Here is a 17,331-nt window from a genome sequence, read left to right as displayed (position 1 = left end):
ATGAGAGTATATAGTGTGTGGAGGCCCACTCACCTTCAGCTGCACTAGATGCACGTCCACATGTTTGTTGACTGAGTCCTGGTGGACAGAGTATGTGAGGTCCCGGACCCTCTCAGTAGTGGCCCTCAGCCACGTCTCGATCTCAGGCAGGTGCAGCACCACCTTCCAGTCCGCCCCCGTGTGCAGGGGAGGGGGCCTTTTGTTCTGATACCTCTGAGCCGGGTCCCTCTCCTGGGCCAGACCTTCCCCACAGAGACCACCCTGGCTGGGGCTGAGGCCTGCCTCCTCCTCCTCCTTAGGGCTGGACTCCAGGGTGGGCGTGACGGAGGTGATCATGGGCGAGACAGCCTCACAGGCCATGGGAGACACAGCAGCGTTCATGGTGAATAACAGCTAGATCCGTTCTCAATCAGCTGCAGAGAGACAGAGTGGGAGACATGGATGAAGGGAGGGAGGGAGGACAGGGCGGAAGGAAGGAAGGACAGAAACATTAATTAGTAACTGTAGAGCTGCCAGAGAATGTTTAATTTATACTGAGAGAAGCCAATTGGGTAATTTCAGATGCAAATCCATAAGCAGTTCCTTTCATGCTCTGCTGGGGAATAAATCAGCCATCGTTCTACAGCCAGACGTCTAATATTAGCAGAGCTACAGATACCAATGAGAGCTTCTTAATCAGACAGCTCAGCTCGCTGTCTTGTGGGGGAACGTATAACCATATTCAAATATTATCTTAAGACATAGGAAAAGTTAGACCCAACAATGTGCACAAACCACCCACATTAACTGTCTGTCTGTCTGACTGTCTGGTTGGACACAGTATCCCTGCCTATGTCACACCCTATGCTTAAAGTGATCCTTCAGAACTTTTGTATAATTTCAGCCAGTAGTTTTGAAAGTATTGCTCATGAGCCAAAACGGGTCATTTTGTGTGTACTTCTTCATCCAAATGTGTACTATTTAATCCATTTCACATGATATGTTAACTCCACGCTGTGTAAGGGCTATTTGACCAAGAAGGAGAGTGATGGAGTGCTGCATCAGATGACCTGGCCTCCACAATCACCCGACCTCAAACCAATTGAGATGGTTTGGGATGAGTTTGACCACAGAGTGAAGGAAAAGCAGCCAACAAGTGCTCAGCATATGTGGGAACTCCTTTGAGACTGTTGGAAAAGCATTCTTCATGAAGCTGGCCAAGAGTGTGCAAATGGTGGCTACTTTGAGGTACAGGGTGGCTACTTTGAAGAATCTAATGTTTAATACATTTTTTGGTTACTACATGATTCCATATATGTTATTTCATAGTTTTGATGTCCACTAATATTCTACAATGTAGAAAATAGTAAAAATAAAGAAAAACCCTTGAATGAGTAGGTGTGCACCAGTCAAAGTTTGGCTACTTTGAGATTCTTCAAAGTCGCCACCCTTTGCCTCGATGACAGCTTTGCACACTCTTGGCATTCTCTCAACCAGTTTCACCTGGAATGCTTTTCCAACAGTCTTGAAGGACTTTCCACATCTGCTGGGGGGGGTCAATGTAAAAACTCTGGGTGGCCATTTGATTAGTTTAGTTGTTCAGGAGTCTTATGGCTTGGGGGTAGAAGCTATTAACGAGCATTTTGGTCCTAGACTTAGCACTCTGGTATCGCTTGCCGTGCGGTAGCAGAGAGAACACTCTATAACTTGGGTGACTGGAGTCTTTGACAATTTTTTGGGCCTTCTTCTGACACCGCCTAGTATATAGGTCCTGGATGGCAGGAAGCTTGGCCCCAGTGATGTACTGGGCCGTACGCATTACCCTCTGTAGCGCCTTATGATCAGATGCTGAGCAGTTGCCATACCAGGCGGTGATGCAACCGGTCAGGATTTCCTCATTGGTGCAGCTGTAGAACTGTTTGAGGATCTGAGGACCCATGCTAAATCTTTTCAGTCTCCTGAGAGGAAAAAGGTGTTGTCGTGCCCTCTTCACAACTGTCTTGTTGTGTTTGGACCAATACAGTTTGTTGGTGAGGTGGACACCAAGGAACTTGAAACTCTCGACCGGCTCCACTTCAGTCCTGTCAATGTTAATGGGGGCCTGTTCGGCCCTCACACTGCCAGGTCTCTGACCTCCTTCCTATAGGCTGTCTCATCATTGTGCCGTTAGCAAACTTAATGATAGTGTTGGAGTCGTGCTTGGCCAACGCAGTCGTGGGTGAACAAGAGTACAGGAGGGGACCAAGCACGCACCCGAGGGGCCCCCATGTTGAGTTTCAGCGTGGCAGATGTGTTGTTGCCTACCCTTACCACATGGGGGCAGCTCGTCAGGAAGTCCAGGATCCAGTTGAAGAGGGAGGTGTTTAGTCCCAGGATCCTTAGCCTAGTAATGAGCTTTGTGGGCACTATGGTGTTGAATGCTGAGCTATAGTCAATGAACAGCATTCTCACCTTTCAGCAGGACAGTAACCTACAACACAAGGCCAAATCTACACTGGAGTTGCTTACAAAGAAGACAGTGAGTTGCCAAATAACAGTTTTGACTTAATCTGCTTGAAAATCTATGGCAAGACTTGAATTGCTGTCTATAGCCATGATCTCCAACCCAACACCTTGACAGAGCTTGAAGAATTATGAAAAGAATAATGGTCTAATATTGTACAATCCAGGTGTGTAAAGCTCTTAAAGACTTACCCAAGAAGCTCACAGCTGTAATCACTGACAAAGATGATTCTGACATGTATTGACTCAGGGAGCAGAATACTTATTTAATTTCTATCAATCTTTTAAAAAATCACATTTTTAACATAAGAGTATTTAAAATCAAATTTAATCTCACAATAAAATGTGAAGAATTCCAAGGGGTATGAATACTTTTGCAAGGCACTGTATACTGTATATATATATTATATATTTTTTGCAATTCGTATGCTATGTTACGAATCCAATTCGTACAATATGTTATGAATTTGTTGTGCTTAAGATCCTCGACTGCATCTTTAATCACTGTCCCCTCTATAATTCTATTTGATTGTACTGGCAGCAAAAACAGTTAGTCAGTCAGTCAGTCAGTCAGTCAGTCAGTAACTGTCCCGCTCCCCAGCTGTTTAAGATGGCTACGGAGTGCCCAGATGTTAGGAGGAGAGGAGAACCAACGACAGGATAAGGGGAAGATTTTGGTTCCTGTTCATCCTCTGTAAAGGCGTCAGCAAGCTTCATTTCGGCTGGCGGCTAGCCAAAGTCGGCTAGGCGAACCGAACAAGTGTGCTCGCATACTCCCTTAAAACACCTTCGTTTGAAAAACTAGAAAAAAGGCGGCAATAGTACTGTTTGTCCATTTTGAGACGCCATAGCCATTATACACTTCCTCAAAAGTCAATTAATCTAAGATAACTCAAGAAATCTGCCATTAATTTTGACGTTGTTGCCAAGGAGATCATAGTCGAGCAATTTTACATCTAACTAAGATGTTTGGTGCGTCTCTTGTTGAATGACAACAAAGACTTTACTGAAGAATCCTTACAGTTGACCAATCACCGACGAAGGGGCGTAGACTTCAGCTTGCCTCAAGCAAAAATGTTATGTGCCGGAACAACCAAAACTAATAAAAACGTCCCAAAATGTCGTCATAATGTACAAACTCTTCCAAACTGTTATGACTGGGAAGCATGCGGACGCCTTAATCCGTGCTTCTACACCTGCATTGGTTGCTGTTTGGGGTTTTAGGCTGGGTTTCTGTACAGCACTTTGTGACATCAGCTGATGTAAGAAGGGCTTTATAAATACATTTGATTGAAATTTGATCTAGTACTTCATCCTCACCCTCTCACTACTGGCACCAACGTTTGTTTCCCAAACCACATCCTAGATGTACTGCAGTGGCAGTGGTTCTTCAACAGATAATACATAAATGTAATGGTATACTATAATTGACGAGTGCTTCTCTCTGCTTCTTGAAGCAAATCTATGCTACCTAAAGGAAAGCTCAGTTCGGAGTTGGTGTGCCCTTCAAGCATCTCTGGTTCTCTGGCATTGAAGAACCTGTGACATCATGGGTTCAGGCCTCTTTCTATGAATGTTGGTGAATCAAAGACAGAGAGAACGTGAGATTGAATCACAGTCAAGTGTTCATTCAGATCAACGTTTCTTATATCACAATCAACCCTGTCAAACCCAAGAAAAGAATCCAGTGCCCTGTAGGGATATCACATTCACTGATAAGCATCGGTCCCGGTTTAAGTGTTTAAAATGTTTACATTTTACATTTTAGTCATTTAGCAGACGCTCTTATCCAGAGCGACTTACAGTAGTGAATGCATACATCATCATACATTTAAGATGAGTGCATCAGTCTGTGGGACCTCAAACTGATCCAAATGTAGCATGCATCAGTCCGAAAATCGATTCAAACGTTACAAACGTTTTTTTGCTGAAATTACTTTCTACCGTCGCAGCTGGCCGCGACCAGGAGACCCATGGGGCAGCGTACAATTGGCCCAGCATCGTCCGGGTTAGGGGAGGGTTTGGCCGGCAGGCATGTCCTTGTCCCATCGCGCACTAGTGACTCCTGTTGCGGGCCGGGCGCAGTGCACGCTGACACGGTCGCCAGGTGTACGGTGTTTCCTCAGACACATTGGTGCGGCTGGCTTCCGGGTTAAGTGGGCATTGTGTCAAGAAGCAGCGCGGCTTGGTTGGGTTGTGTTTCAAAGGACGCACGGCTCTCGACCTTCGCCTCTCCCGAGTCCGTACGGGAGTTGCAGCGATGAGACAAGACTGTAACTACCAATTAGTTACCACGAAATTGGGAAGAATTATTATTATTTATTTTTTTTATTATAAAATAATAATATACATTTTTTTTTTAAACGTACTTTCTACCATCTGAAAATACCGCTCATCTTTTGTGACAGCTGTGTCCTCTCCTTCAGTGTTGAACTAAGCATGCAATTATGTTGACATTACTGATCTACAAGTCATGTTGCATGCCGAAGAACCCCAGGCAATATCAGTAGCTTAGTCAAACACGTACCAATGAGAGGTCGGCATATTCCTGATCTGGCACATCTGCGCATCACCTTCAGCATTCAAATGTTTGTAAAATGGCTTGCACAATAGTAGGCTTTATTCCTTGAGCAATAACCAATATAATTTGCCAGGTTATTTTTTATCAAATGCACTGTTCAATATGGTGTTTTACCAGAATAAAAGTAGCCTAAGCTACCACCAGAGAAACAACTCTCATCTGGCAATAGGTAGGCTACATGATATAGGTAGGCTACATGCTATAGGTAGGCTACATGCTATAAGAAGGCTACATGCTATAGGTAGGCTACATGCTATAGGTAGGCTACATGCTATAGGAAGGCTACATGCTATAGGAAGGCTACATGCTATAGGAAGGCTACATGCTATAGGTAGGCTACATGCTATAGGAAGGCTACATGCTATAGGAAGGCTACATGCTATAGGTAGGCTACATGCTATAGGAAGGCTACATGCTATATGTAGGCTACATGCTATAGGTAGGCTACATGCTATAGGAAGGCTACATGCTATAGGTAGGTTACATGCTATAGGAAGGCTACATGCTATAGGAAGGCTACATGCTATAGGTAGGCTACATGCTATAGGAAGGCTACATGCTATAGGTAGGCTACATGCTATAGGAAGGCTACATGCTATAGGAAGGCTACATGCTATAGGTAGGCTACATGCTATAGGAAGGCTACATGCTATAGGTAGGCTACATGCTATAGGAAGGCTACATGCTATAGGTAGGCTACATGCTATAGGAAGGCTACATGCTATAGGAAGGCTACATGCTATAGGTAGGCTACATGCTATAGGAAGGCTACATGCTATAGGTAGGCTACATGCTATAGGTAGGCTACATGCTATAGGAAGGCTACATGCTATAGGAAGGCTACATGCTATAGGTAGGCTTCATGTTATAGGAAGGCTACATGCTATAGGAAGGCTACATGCTGATCGGGGCTTACATTAGATTTTATTTTCATTGTTCAGCTTCACCATCAGCAATGGTTTTGGTAGTTTTGCTTTAAACAATCAGTACTGTTTCCCTTATGACTCAGCTCAGGCGCCTACACACACACACACACACACACACACACACACACACACACACACACACACACACACACACACACACACACACACACACACACACACACACACACACACACACACACACACACACACACACACAGAGCCGCATATTTTAATTTAGAATGGAAAATGAATGTGTTTATTCAACAAATATTAGTGCTATGTTAACTCACATCGATTCGTTCCTCTATTCAAACCAAATCCCTTCAAACTAAAACGTATCGTTCCTGTATCGTGTCGGAGCCCATGTATCTAGATAAGTATCGAATCCTCTTGAAAAGGAAAGATGGACATCCCTACGTAGAAGGTCATATTACTTCAGTCTAATGAACCTCATCTCTCTAAATTATTTCTAGGCTTAACATCTAATACCTAATATATTTGACCTACAGAAGGCACTAAATGATATCCCAGTCATCCTGAACAATGTGCTCCTGTATATGGCACATTTCTTCTTGTATTACAATCCCAAGCCATGCTCCTAAATGTGTACATAACCTCAAATAGTGGGTCATCAACAAACACGTAAACAATGGAGCAGACCCTACATCCTCTATCGTTAAATTATATCACTGTATGTACAACTAAATATTATATGGACTGATCACCTCAGTCCATGTTACAGTGATTAACAATTTTGCCCAAAAGGTTCACTTTCCTCTATACCAGTACAGCAGAGCAGTGTGATTGGAAACAACATTAGTTAATAGAATAGAGAAACATTACAGTACGTCACTGGAAATCAATGGCTTGGATGAGGAGACGCATCCTGCTGCTTTATTATGACACTATTACTGTGAGAGGCCTCCCATCTACCAATGAGAAGTCATTATATGCTGACTGATGGCTCAACCTACCAATAAGAAGTGGCTCACACGATAAAAGAAGGACTCAATTCTGCATCTGTATTACCCTCCTGACCTTTCAGTCTCATCTGGAAATATCACTCTGCTCATTCTGGAGATGACAAAGCCTTTTTATTACTGCTGCTGCCTCTGCTGCTACTGATACACACACGCGCGCGGGCGTGCACAAGCAACGCACACGAATGCACATACACAAACGCGTGCACACATGGATGCACATACACACACACAGGGCCAGACAGAGGGACCTTGTAAATATAAATCAATTCCACCCACCTCTCTCATCTCTCTATTCTCGCTCACCTTCTTCCTCGCTCTCTATTCTCTCGCTCTCTCCCTCTCCCTCCATTCTCTCTCCCTCTCCTTCTCCCTCTCCTTCTCCCTCTCCTTCTCTCTCTATTCCTCTTTCTCCCTCTCCTTCTCTCTCTATTCCTCTTTCTCCCTCTCCTTCTCTCTCTATTCCTCTTTCTCCCTCTCTCTCTCTCTCTCTCTCCTTCACCCTCCATTCTCTCTCCCTCTCTCATCCTCTAACGATCTGTCTACCCACCTCCATCTCTCATCAATCTCTCACACAGACATGGTACAATACTAACACTCCTGTCCATGCGCGAAGAACTGCACAGGCAGCAATTTATGCCTATGGTCTGACAGCATCCATTTTGCTCTTCATTCCACCCTGAGGTCCATCTACAATGTGGACATTAGTAAAGCACCTTGAGAAACGCTCCTTCCCGACTGAGCATCACATTGTAACACATACTATTGGCAGCTAGAATGGCACTGAGCTAAAACACAGTCACACACACACACACAGTCACACACACACACACATAATAACATCCAGAGGCAGTGCAGCTGACACAATACCGTTCACGGGTTACACACTCTCCTGACAAAAGAATTCCAGGCCGACAATGAGGGATCACATACCACAGATGTGCTAAGTCCACAGACCATATGGCCCAGCATACCTAATTTCAAACCCTCGGCCCAAAAAAGGAAGTCCCATGAGAAGTCGAGCAGAGCTCACCGAGTTCCATGTGAGGATAAGTAGAAGCCAGGCAAAATCAGGTTCCAGATAAGAGTATCCAATCCCCCTGTTTGTCTGTCTGTTTGTCAGACTGACAGTCAGCCTGCCTCTCTGCCAGGCCAGAGTGACAGACAGCGCTTAGCACTGCCCTCAGCCATGTGGTCGTGTGAGTGTGAGTGAGTGAGTGAGTGAGTGAGAGAAAGAGAATCTCTGCAAGTCCAAGCCACTCCCATTTGAAACCTCCATGCTTCCTCTCTCCATCTCTATCTCTCTCTCTTCCCCTGCCTCTTGACAGTAACAGCCCAGGTCAAAGGTTTCTGCCGAGGCCTTTATTATGACACCCCTGAGATGATGCTGAGGGGGACAGTATGGAACTCACTGGTATTCATGTATACCTGTCTTTTCTTCTCCGCTCTCTGTATAGTTGACCTACTAAAAGCACCAGGCGTTGTGTTGTTATGCGGGTAGCCTTAGCCTAAGCTAGATACTGTCTGGGAGCGAGAACATGGAAGGGGTCAAAGTAAATAGAGTCTGTAAATTAGAGCCTATTAGCTAATCATTGGTCAGGCACCGACATACTGTCTGCCTGCAGAACCTCATCCTTTAAGTCATTTTATTACTGTCTTAATGGGCCAGATGACCATTGGACCACTTTGACTCCATCCCTGTGATTCATATGGATGCCTATGAGCTAAGACTTGTATCATCACCAACATCATCATCACTATGCTTGATTTGCTGAATGAGGCCCTGTCTCACTATGGGCTGTGAGCTGTATGCTGCCTGGCAGGTTAAGGAAATTACCAGCCCCCGCCTCTTAAAGGGCTAATAACCACAGATCTAGTATCAGATTACCTTAACACCAATCTAAATCTGAACCTTTAAGGACTAAAAACAAAAGCTGATCCTAGATCAGCATCTAAAAGGCAACTTTGTTTTACTACTGTGTAGTAGGACTGCCAATGCCAGTCATAAACTTTGAGACAAAGGAGGACATGGATAGAACCAGTGTGAGCACTGCAGTATATTAGCCTTCAGGGCAGTCAGTGGGCATGGTACTAACAACTACCAAGCCTCATTAAGAATACATTAAGGCTTTTGTTTCTGCTTATGTTGCCCTCACATCTTGAACAAACTACAATTTCATAGTTATTAATTTAATATGTACGCTTTCATAGACTACAAATCAACCAAAACTAACAACAATCTTTGTGAGTGAGTGAGTGAGTGAGTGAGTGAGTGAGTGAGTGAGTGAGTGAGTGAGTGAGTGAGTGAGTGTGTGTGTGTGTGTGTGTGTGTGTGTGTGTGTGTGTGTGTGTGTGTGTGTGTGTGTGTGTGTGTGTGTGTGTGTGTGTGTGTGAGAGAGAGAGTACTATTCTTTGTGACAGTCAATGTAAACTAGGCCTAATCACCATTTCTGATTAATCTGCAAAACTCTGTCCCTTAATGATTCAATTAGCAGTCCCTAAATTTGTCACCCTCTCTCCCTCTCGTTCCCCTGGCTTCTGCCAAATGCAAATGACAGGCCTGTCATGTTCAGTGTTCATGCAGTGACATGGAATCAGCCGAGGGGTAAAAACAACAACGTGCCAACAATAACAATAACAGTATACTGCAGCGTTGGAATAGACAAGCCTATCATCATAACTCATTACCACTGTGACAGAGAAGGTTGCTTGAAACCACTTTCACACACATGTATTGGACTATTTATCACTGAATCAAGAACAATAACCAGGATATGATCAGATTTAGTCTATAGAGAACAAATGTGAGCCCAGGACCAAGGCAAGCTCTCTAACATGCCTAGAAATGCTTGTAATGCACATTTTGGAGTGGTATTGTATTGTCCCCAGCACAAGGTGCACCTGTGTAATGATCATGCTTTTTAAATAGATTCTTGATCTGCCACACCTGTCAGGTGGATGGATTATCTTGGTAAAGGGGAAATGCTCCCTAACAGCGATGTAAATACATTTGTGCACAACATTTTTGAGAAATAAGCTTTTTGGGAAATTTTATTTCAGCTCATGAAACATGTGACCAACACTTTACATGTTGGGTTTATATTTTTGTTCAGTATATATCATTAATAAGCACAGCTGCCCATCAAACAACCATAAGCTGTCCCAAATACCACCCTATTCCCTTTATAGTGCACAACTTTCAACCAGGGCCCACAGGGTCAAAAGTAGTGCACTATTCTGGGAATACGGTGCCATTAGGGACGCATTCAGAATCCTTTCCTCTACTCTATAGGTTCTAGCAGCATAAAACCACCCTGGAGTCATGAGAGAAACCCTACACCAAAGCACCTTGGTGGGAGTTGAATCACCCATGTCTCTGGTGACTTCAATAGCGGCAAAGTGCAGTTACAGTAAAGCCTGTAACATTGACATTAAGCCCCTTTAATTCCATTTAAAACCGATTTCCAGTCCACCCATGATTCACAAATGCATGGCTACAGCATCACTTGGGTTAAGTAATATGGGGCTGATTCCCAGAGCATCACCCAGAGATGTATAGGCCATAGTGGGTATGACAAGACAGAGGAGACTATGGCTCAGTATGGTGGTGAGCAAGCAGGCACATCATGACCTATTATCCAATAGTACACTGAAACTTATGGGTGATACATCTAACTCTAGAGGTAATATGGAAATAAGGCCACACATTTTTTTATTTTATGTATAATGAATTCAAAGATTTGGGGGGCACCAGTTCCCCTTCAAATAAAATACCTAGTGAACACTGTTGCAGGCTTGGAGAGTAACACCAAGGTCATGTTCAGTAGGCCACAATGTAGAAAAACATTTTGCACTAGAAAACAATTTGTATTGGACAATTCATGCAGTACCTCCTCATTTCACTACGTTTCGAAACTCTCTCTACTGAACACAACCCGGTCACAAGCTGTTGGGAATAGGGATCCCACAGGGAACAATGTGACTATTATCCTGTCAGGATCTCTCTGTGGCCCAGGCAGTCCAGGACAGATTAACCATTTACTATTGATGAGGAAGATATGTTACATGTCCTATGGCACCCAAAATGAATCATAACATTCACAGAGGGAACAAACTCTGGATTCTACAATGACAATGCAAGGGCACAGTTGTTTTGTTGCTCCTTTAATAAAGTCAATTTCAGTAGCTTGCTATAATATAGCTAAACACAGTACAGAGCATAACTGTTTCAAAGCTAATGCATGTATGGTTACTAACCAGCTAGCACAAAATGTTCCGATATGTTTCTTAGAGCTTGGTGAGAGCATGGTTGCCTTATGGTTATTTTGCATATAACCTTCCCACAAGGTTCTGGGAATGATTCAGGATACCCAGCTAGCTCATAACGTACTGAAAACCATATGTTTCTTAGGTGGGAATTTCAGTACTTCAGCATAACATTTCCTACAGGTTTCCTCATGGTTCTATTTAAAGTCATGTTCTCAGAACGTTCAGCGAATGTTAAGAAACAACGTTCTTTTGTGGGCACTTCAGTACTTCAGTATAACGTTTTCTGCAGGATTCCTCATGGTTCTTTTTAAAGTCATATTCTCAGAACATTAAGAAAACTTTCCATAAAAACCACAAGAAAACATTAGTAAAATCCTAAGAATGCTATTTAAAAACATACATTCCGTTGTCAGCGTCACCAAACTCTCTCTGGCCTCCATCTTGTTAAGTGTGTTCAGGTGTGTTGGCCGTGCCCACTAATTGGCCACACCTGATCTTAATGAGTGCTTGTTTACTTTGAAATGGGGTCTGTTTGAATAGACTTAAATGAAAAACAGGAACATGGCTCGGATAGGGAAAAAAAGATGGCGGAAGCGGATGATGGAGTGGATTCTGAATCTAATGGCGGTAAAATCAAAGAGAATTGGAATATTGTCCAAAAGAAAGTAAAACTGAGCAAAGTAGAGGACAGTGATGAGAATGTCACAACGTATCTTGTAGGAGTACGGTTTGTAAATGAGGAGCAGCTGATCGAATTACCCATCTTGAGGAATCCATTTGAGATATCCAAACTGGTGGAGAGAGTGCTGGGTAGAGTGAAGGCTGAGAGGATCACGAGAGGCGGGTTGGTTTAGATTTTTTTTTGTGCTTCTGAGGATCAGAAGAAACGTGTGTTGCGTCTCAACCGATTTGATAAGTTTGAAGTGTCGTGTGTGTGTGTGTGTGTGTGTGTGTGTGTGTGTGTGTGTGTGTGTGTGTGTGTGTGTGTGTGTGTGTGTGGGGGGGGTCTCTTAGGAACAGGGTACCCTCAAGGGGGTTATATCTGGAGTCTCGTGGGAAGTAGATGTTGAAGAGATGAAAAATATTCCTGGAGTGATTGATGTACGTCGGATGAATCGTGTGGTGAATGAAGAAAGTGTTTTGTCTAACTCTTTTGTTTTGATATGGAGTCTCCCTACTCAAGAGCAGTTAGGGTATATTAACTACAGAGTCAGAGCATTCATCCCAAGACCAATACAGTGTGATCACTGTAAAGCTTTTGGTCATGTATCAAGTGTTCGCAGAAGGGAGAAGCAGATATGTCCAAGTTGTGGAAAAGATCACGTGTTATAAAAGTTATGAAAATGTGACATGTTGCAATTGTGGTGGGAATCATGAAGCCACGTCTTTCGAGGATGAGGTGGCCAAAGTCAAGGCTATCCAGAGCATAGCAGCTGTTAAACAGGTTGAGGGTTTGAATGGTGCACTTGAAGAGTCCATGGTGGTGGATAGGCCTTCAATGCAGGCTGCTGGGGTTGCCTTTCACCAGCAGAATCCTGACATTTTAAAGGGTAAGAAGGTGGACTTGGTGGCCTTTATAGCTATGGTGATAAATGGCACTGCCAAGGTGGAGAGAAGGTCCAGGAAGATTGGAAGCTGTGGAGCGTTTCCTGGGGCTGAAAGACTTCTCAGCGAAGGAGTTACATGGAATATTGTCATAAGCGGTACCACTCTATCAGGCCCTAGGCCCAGAGCCTGAGAAGGTAGATATGGAGAATTGGAAGCAGTAGGAGTTTTGTTTTGTCAGTGTACTATTTTTATTTGGGTGGATTAAGTTAGTTTCCTTATCACGTATGGATTTTATTTTTACCAGAAGATCATAGGGTTGAATCTTACTGACACTGTGCCACAATAAAAAATACAGGTTTATGCATGATTAATGCCTAAGCAAATTAATTTCCAGGTGTCCTATCTGTGCTTGGAGTTCAAAACAGTTAACCTAAGCTAGCAGTATTATTAAAAGTATTTTTAAAACATTCAGTGAAAGCTAAGGTTGTTGTTCAAAAACGTCAAAATCCTATCATTTCTGTTCTGAGAACGTTAATAAAACCTTCCAGGAAAACATTTAGAGAACGATAGTAAAATGTTCTCAAAACCTCCCTGCTACCTAAAAAGTCATGTTCCCAGAACAGGCAACATTTTCACTTCCATTCTTAGAATGTTTAAAAAACATTCAGTTTTACTGGTCAGGAAACTTATGGCTTCGTCCCCAGAACCAATTGGAAACCAAAAACATATGTTCCCACTGCTTCCAAGGAACCAAATGTACTAGCTGGGTCCCAGTACTGTTGTCACTCACTAGCTACTGGTATGGTTGGATCATTAGCTGTGTAGGCCAACACCTAAATAAACACAGAGGATTCATTCAATGTCAATTGTTGAGGGCAAAACATTAGCAACTTCAATTACTTTGCATTGGTTACTATAAAGTTGGTGATTTGAACTATTATTCCTACATTTTGGAAAATCGAAGTTTCCTTTTCCTAATAAATAGGTCAGGATAGTTAGGCAGTGCTCATGAAAATTAGTTATACTAATATAGGAGAGCTGTTGAAAGTGAATTTATTTAAAGAACAACAAAACGATTGTGCCCCTGCATTGCCATTGTAGAATCAATCCAGTGTTTGTTCCCTCTGTGACGGTTATGATTAATGTCGGGGGCCACAGGTCGTGATACACTACTCGCTGTCGGCGTTCCAATTCATCCCAAAGGTGTTTGATGGAGTTGAGTTCAGGGCTCTGTACAGGCCAGTCAAGTTCTTCCACACCGATCTTGACAAACCATTTCTGTATGGACCTCGCTTTATGCACTGGGGCATTGTCATGCTGAAACAGGAAAGGGCCTTCCCCAAACTGTTTCCACAAAGTTGGAGGCACAGAATCATCTAGAATGTCATTGTATGCTGTAGTGTTAGGATTTCCCTTCACCTGAACTAAGGGGCCTAGTCCGAACCATGAAAAACAACCCCAGACCATTATTCCTCCTCGACTTAACTTTACAGTTGGCACTATGCATTGGGGCATGTAGCGTTCTCCTGGCATCCGCCAAACCCAGATTCATCCGTGATTCATCACTCCAGAGAACACGTTTCCACTGCTCCAGAGACCAATGGTGGCAAGCTTTACACCACTCCAGCCGACGCTTGGCATTGCGCATGGTGATCTTAGGCTTGTGTGCGGCTGCTCTGCCATAGAAACCCAATTCATGAAGCTCCCAACGAACAGTTATTGTGCTGACGTTGCTTCCAGAGGCAGTTTGGATCTCGGTAGTGAGTGTTGCAACAGAGGACAGACGATGTTTACGTGCTACGCGCTTCAGCACTCGGCGGTGACATTCTGTGAGCTTGTGTGGCCTACCACTTCACGGCTGAGCCGTTGTTGCTCCTAGACGTTTTCACTTCACAACAACAGCACTTACAGTTGACAGGGGCAGCTCTGACTTGTTGGAAAGGTGGTATCCTATGACGGTGCCACGTTGAAAGTCACTGAGCTCTTCAGTGTAGGCCTTTCTACTGCCGATTGTTGTCTATGGAGATTGCATGGCTGTGTGCTCGATTTTATACATCTGTCATCAACGGGTGTGGCTGAAATAGCCCGAATACACTCACTTAAAGGGGTGTCCACATACTTTTTTGTGTAGCTAGCGTAGCTAGTGATGGGAAAGGTCATTCTCTCTGTGACCTTCATCACACCCTAGTTCTAGCAGGAACAGCAGCTCTGTTGGAAGCTGTGTTCTCCCCCACACTGGTTCAGGTAGAGTAGTTCCAGCTTCTCTCTCGCTCTCCTTCCGTCTCTCTCTCCACTCTCTCTCCCTCCTTCTCTCTCTCTACAGAGGGACAGAGATCTCTTCTGATCAGGGCCCTAGGGGCGAGAGGCTGAGGTCATTATGGTCATTATGGCACATTTCTCTGTATGAAGAGTGGTATCTCTAGATACTGTACAAAGACAACAAGAGGTAGATGTGATAGAATGGGTTAGCTAGGGCAGGCTTTAACCTTGAGCGCTCTCTCTGACATCATTATTGCTTGTGAATAGATGCTTGTACAATGCACGCGGTATAGTTCTCCTTTTATGTGGCACACCGTTGTTTTCTCTGGCTTGGCATCACTGAATGATGAGTCTAAGCCAGTCCATGTTTGAAATGCATGTTCACATTTCCTGGATAGTAAAATTGTATATAGTGCATTCGGAAAGTATTCAGACCCCTTGACTTTTTCCACATTTTGCTACGTTACAGCCTTATTCTAAAATTGAATTTAAAAAATATTCCCTTATCAAACTACACACAATACCCCATAATGACAAAGCCAATCCATAATAAAAAAAAACGAAATATCACATTTACATAAGTATTCAGACCCTTTACTCAATACTTTGTTGAAGCACCTTTGAAATCGATTACAGCCTAGCGTGTTCTTGGATATGACGTTACAAGTTTGACACACCTGTTTTTGGGGAGTTTCTCCCATTCTTCTCTGCAGATCGTCTCAAGCTCTGTCAGGTTGGATGGGGAGCGTCGCTGCACAGCTATTTTTAGGTCTCTCCAGAGATGTTTGATCGGGTTCAAGTCCGGGTTCTGGCTGGGCCACTCAAGGACATTCAGAGACTTGTCCTGAAGCCACTACTGTGTTGTCTTGGCTGTGTGCTTAGGGTCGTTGTCCTGTTGGAAGGTGAGCCTTCGCCCCAGTCTGAGGTCCTGAGCACTCTGGAGCAGGTTTTCATCAAGGATCTCTCTGTACTTTGCTCCATTCATCTTTCCCTCGATCCTGACTAGTCTCCCAGTCCCTGCCACTGAAAAACATTCCCACAGCATGATGCGGTCACCACCATGCTTCACCGTAGGGATGGTGCCAGGTTTCCTCCAGACGTGACGCTTGGCATTCAGACCAAAGAGTTCAATCTTGATTTCATCAGACCAGAGAATCTTGTTTATCATGGTCTGAGAGTCTTTAGGTGCCTTTTGGCAAACTCAAAGCGGGATGTCATGTCCCTTTTACTGAGAAGTGGCTTCTGTCTGGCCACTATACCATAAATGCCTGATTGGTGGAGTGTTGCAAAGATGGTTGTCCTTCTGGAAGGTTCTCCCATCTCCACAGAGGAACTCTGGAGCTCTGTCAGAGTGAAATTCGGGTTCTTGGTCACCTCCCTTGGTCACCCGGGCGGCCAGCTCTAGGAAGAGTATTGGTGGAGGCCACTGTGTTCTTGGGGACATTCAATCCTGCAGAAATGTTTTGGTACCCTTCCCCAGATCTGTGCCTCGACAAAATCCTGTCTTGGAGCTCTACGGACAATTCCTTCGACCTCATGGCTTGGTTTTTGCTCTGACATGCACTGTCAACTGTGGGACTTTATATAGACAGGAGTGTGCCTTTCCAAATCTTGTCCAATCAATTGAATTTACCACAGGTGGACTCCAAGTTGTAGAAATGTCTCAAGGATGATCAATGGAAACAGGATACCTATGTAAATAAGGTATTTCTGTTTTATATATTAATACCTTCGCAAAAATGTATTATAACCTGTTTTCACTTTCATTATGGGGTATTGTGTGTAGATTGATGAGAATTTCTATTTATTTAATTATTAATATTGAATTAGTCATGTAACGTAATGTGGGGAAGGGGTCTGAATACTTTCCGAATGCACTGTATATTTGGATGACGAGCAATCTCTTTAGGTTGTCTCTCCTAACAAACAAAAACATTGAAATGTTACAGGGGAGTAGTATAAGAGGGTTCTGAGGAACAAGGTGTGGTTCTCGGTTGTAGAGATAAGGTAACCTCATATGGATAATTGAAGCCGTGGTAGAGCAGCATTCAACAGTACAGTATAAACCCCTTCAGCCTCCCAGCAGGGCTCAGCTCAGCAGAGGGAGACAGGCTGGCTGGGAGAGGGAGACAGGCTGGCTGAGAGAGGGAGCCAGGCTGGCTGAGAGAGGGAGCCAGGCTGGCTGAGAGAGGGAGCCAGGCTGGCTGAGAGAGGGGAGCCAGGCTGGCTGAGAGAGGGGAGCCAGGCTGGCTGAGAGAGGGAGCCAGGCTGGCTGAGAGAGGGAGCC

At 44.0% G+C, this 17,331-nt stretch overlaps 1 protein-coding gene across 2 annotated transcripts in view; it reads right to left on the bottom strand.

The window, feature by feature from the left end:
- LOC106601921 (A-kinase anchor protein 6) overlaps positions 1–17,331 on the bottom strand; it is a 191,310-nt gene that overhangs the window by 169,070 nt on the left and 4,909 nt on the right. For both annotated transcript variants that reach the window (XM_014194357.2, XM_014194363.2), the window contains exon 3: positions 34–413. In XM_014194357.2, the coding sequence (XP_014049832.2) occupies positions 34–381 (348 nt within the window). In that variant the 5' untranslated portion in view covers positions 382–413. The remainder of the gene's footprint in view (positions 1–33; positions 414–17,331) is intronic.

This window comes from Salmo salar, chromosome ssa01, assembly GCF_905237065.1.
Source record: "Salmo salar chromosome ssa01, Ssal_v3.1, whole genome shotgun sequence".
In the NCBI taxonomy this organism is placed as follows: domain Eukaryota; kingdom Metazoa; phylum Chordata; class Actinopteri; order Salmoniformes; family Salmonidae; genus Salmo; species Salmo salar.
This window is presented reverse-complemented; position numbering and strand designations above follow the sequence as displayed.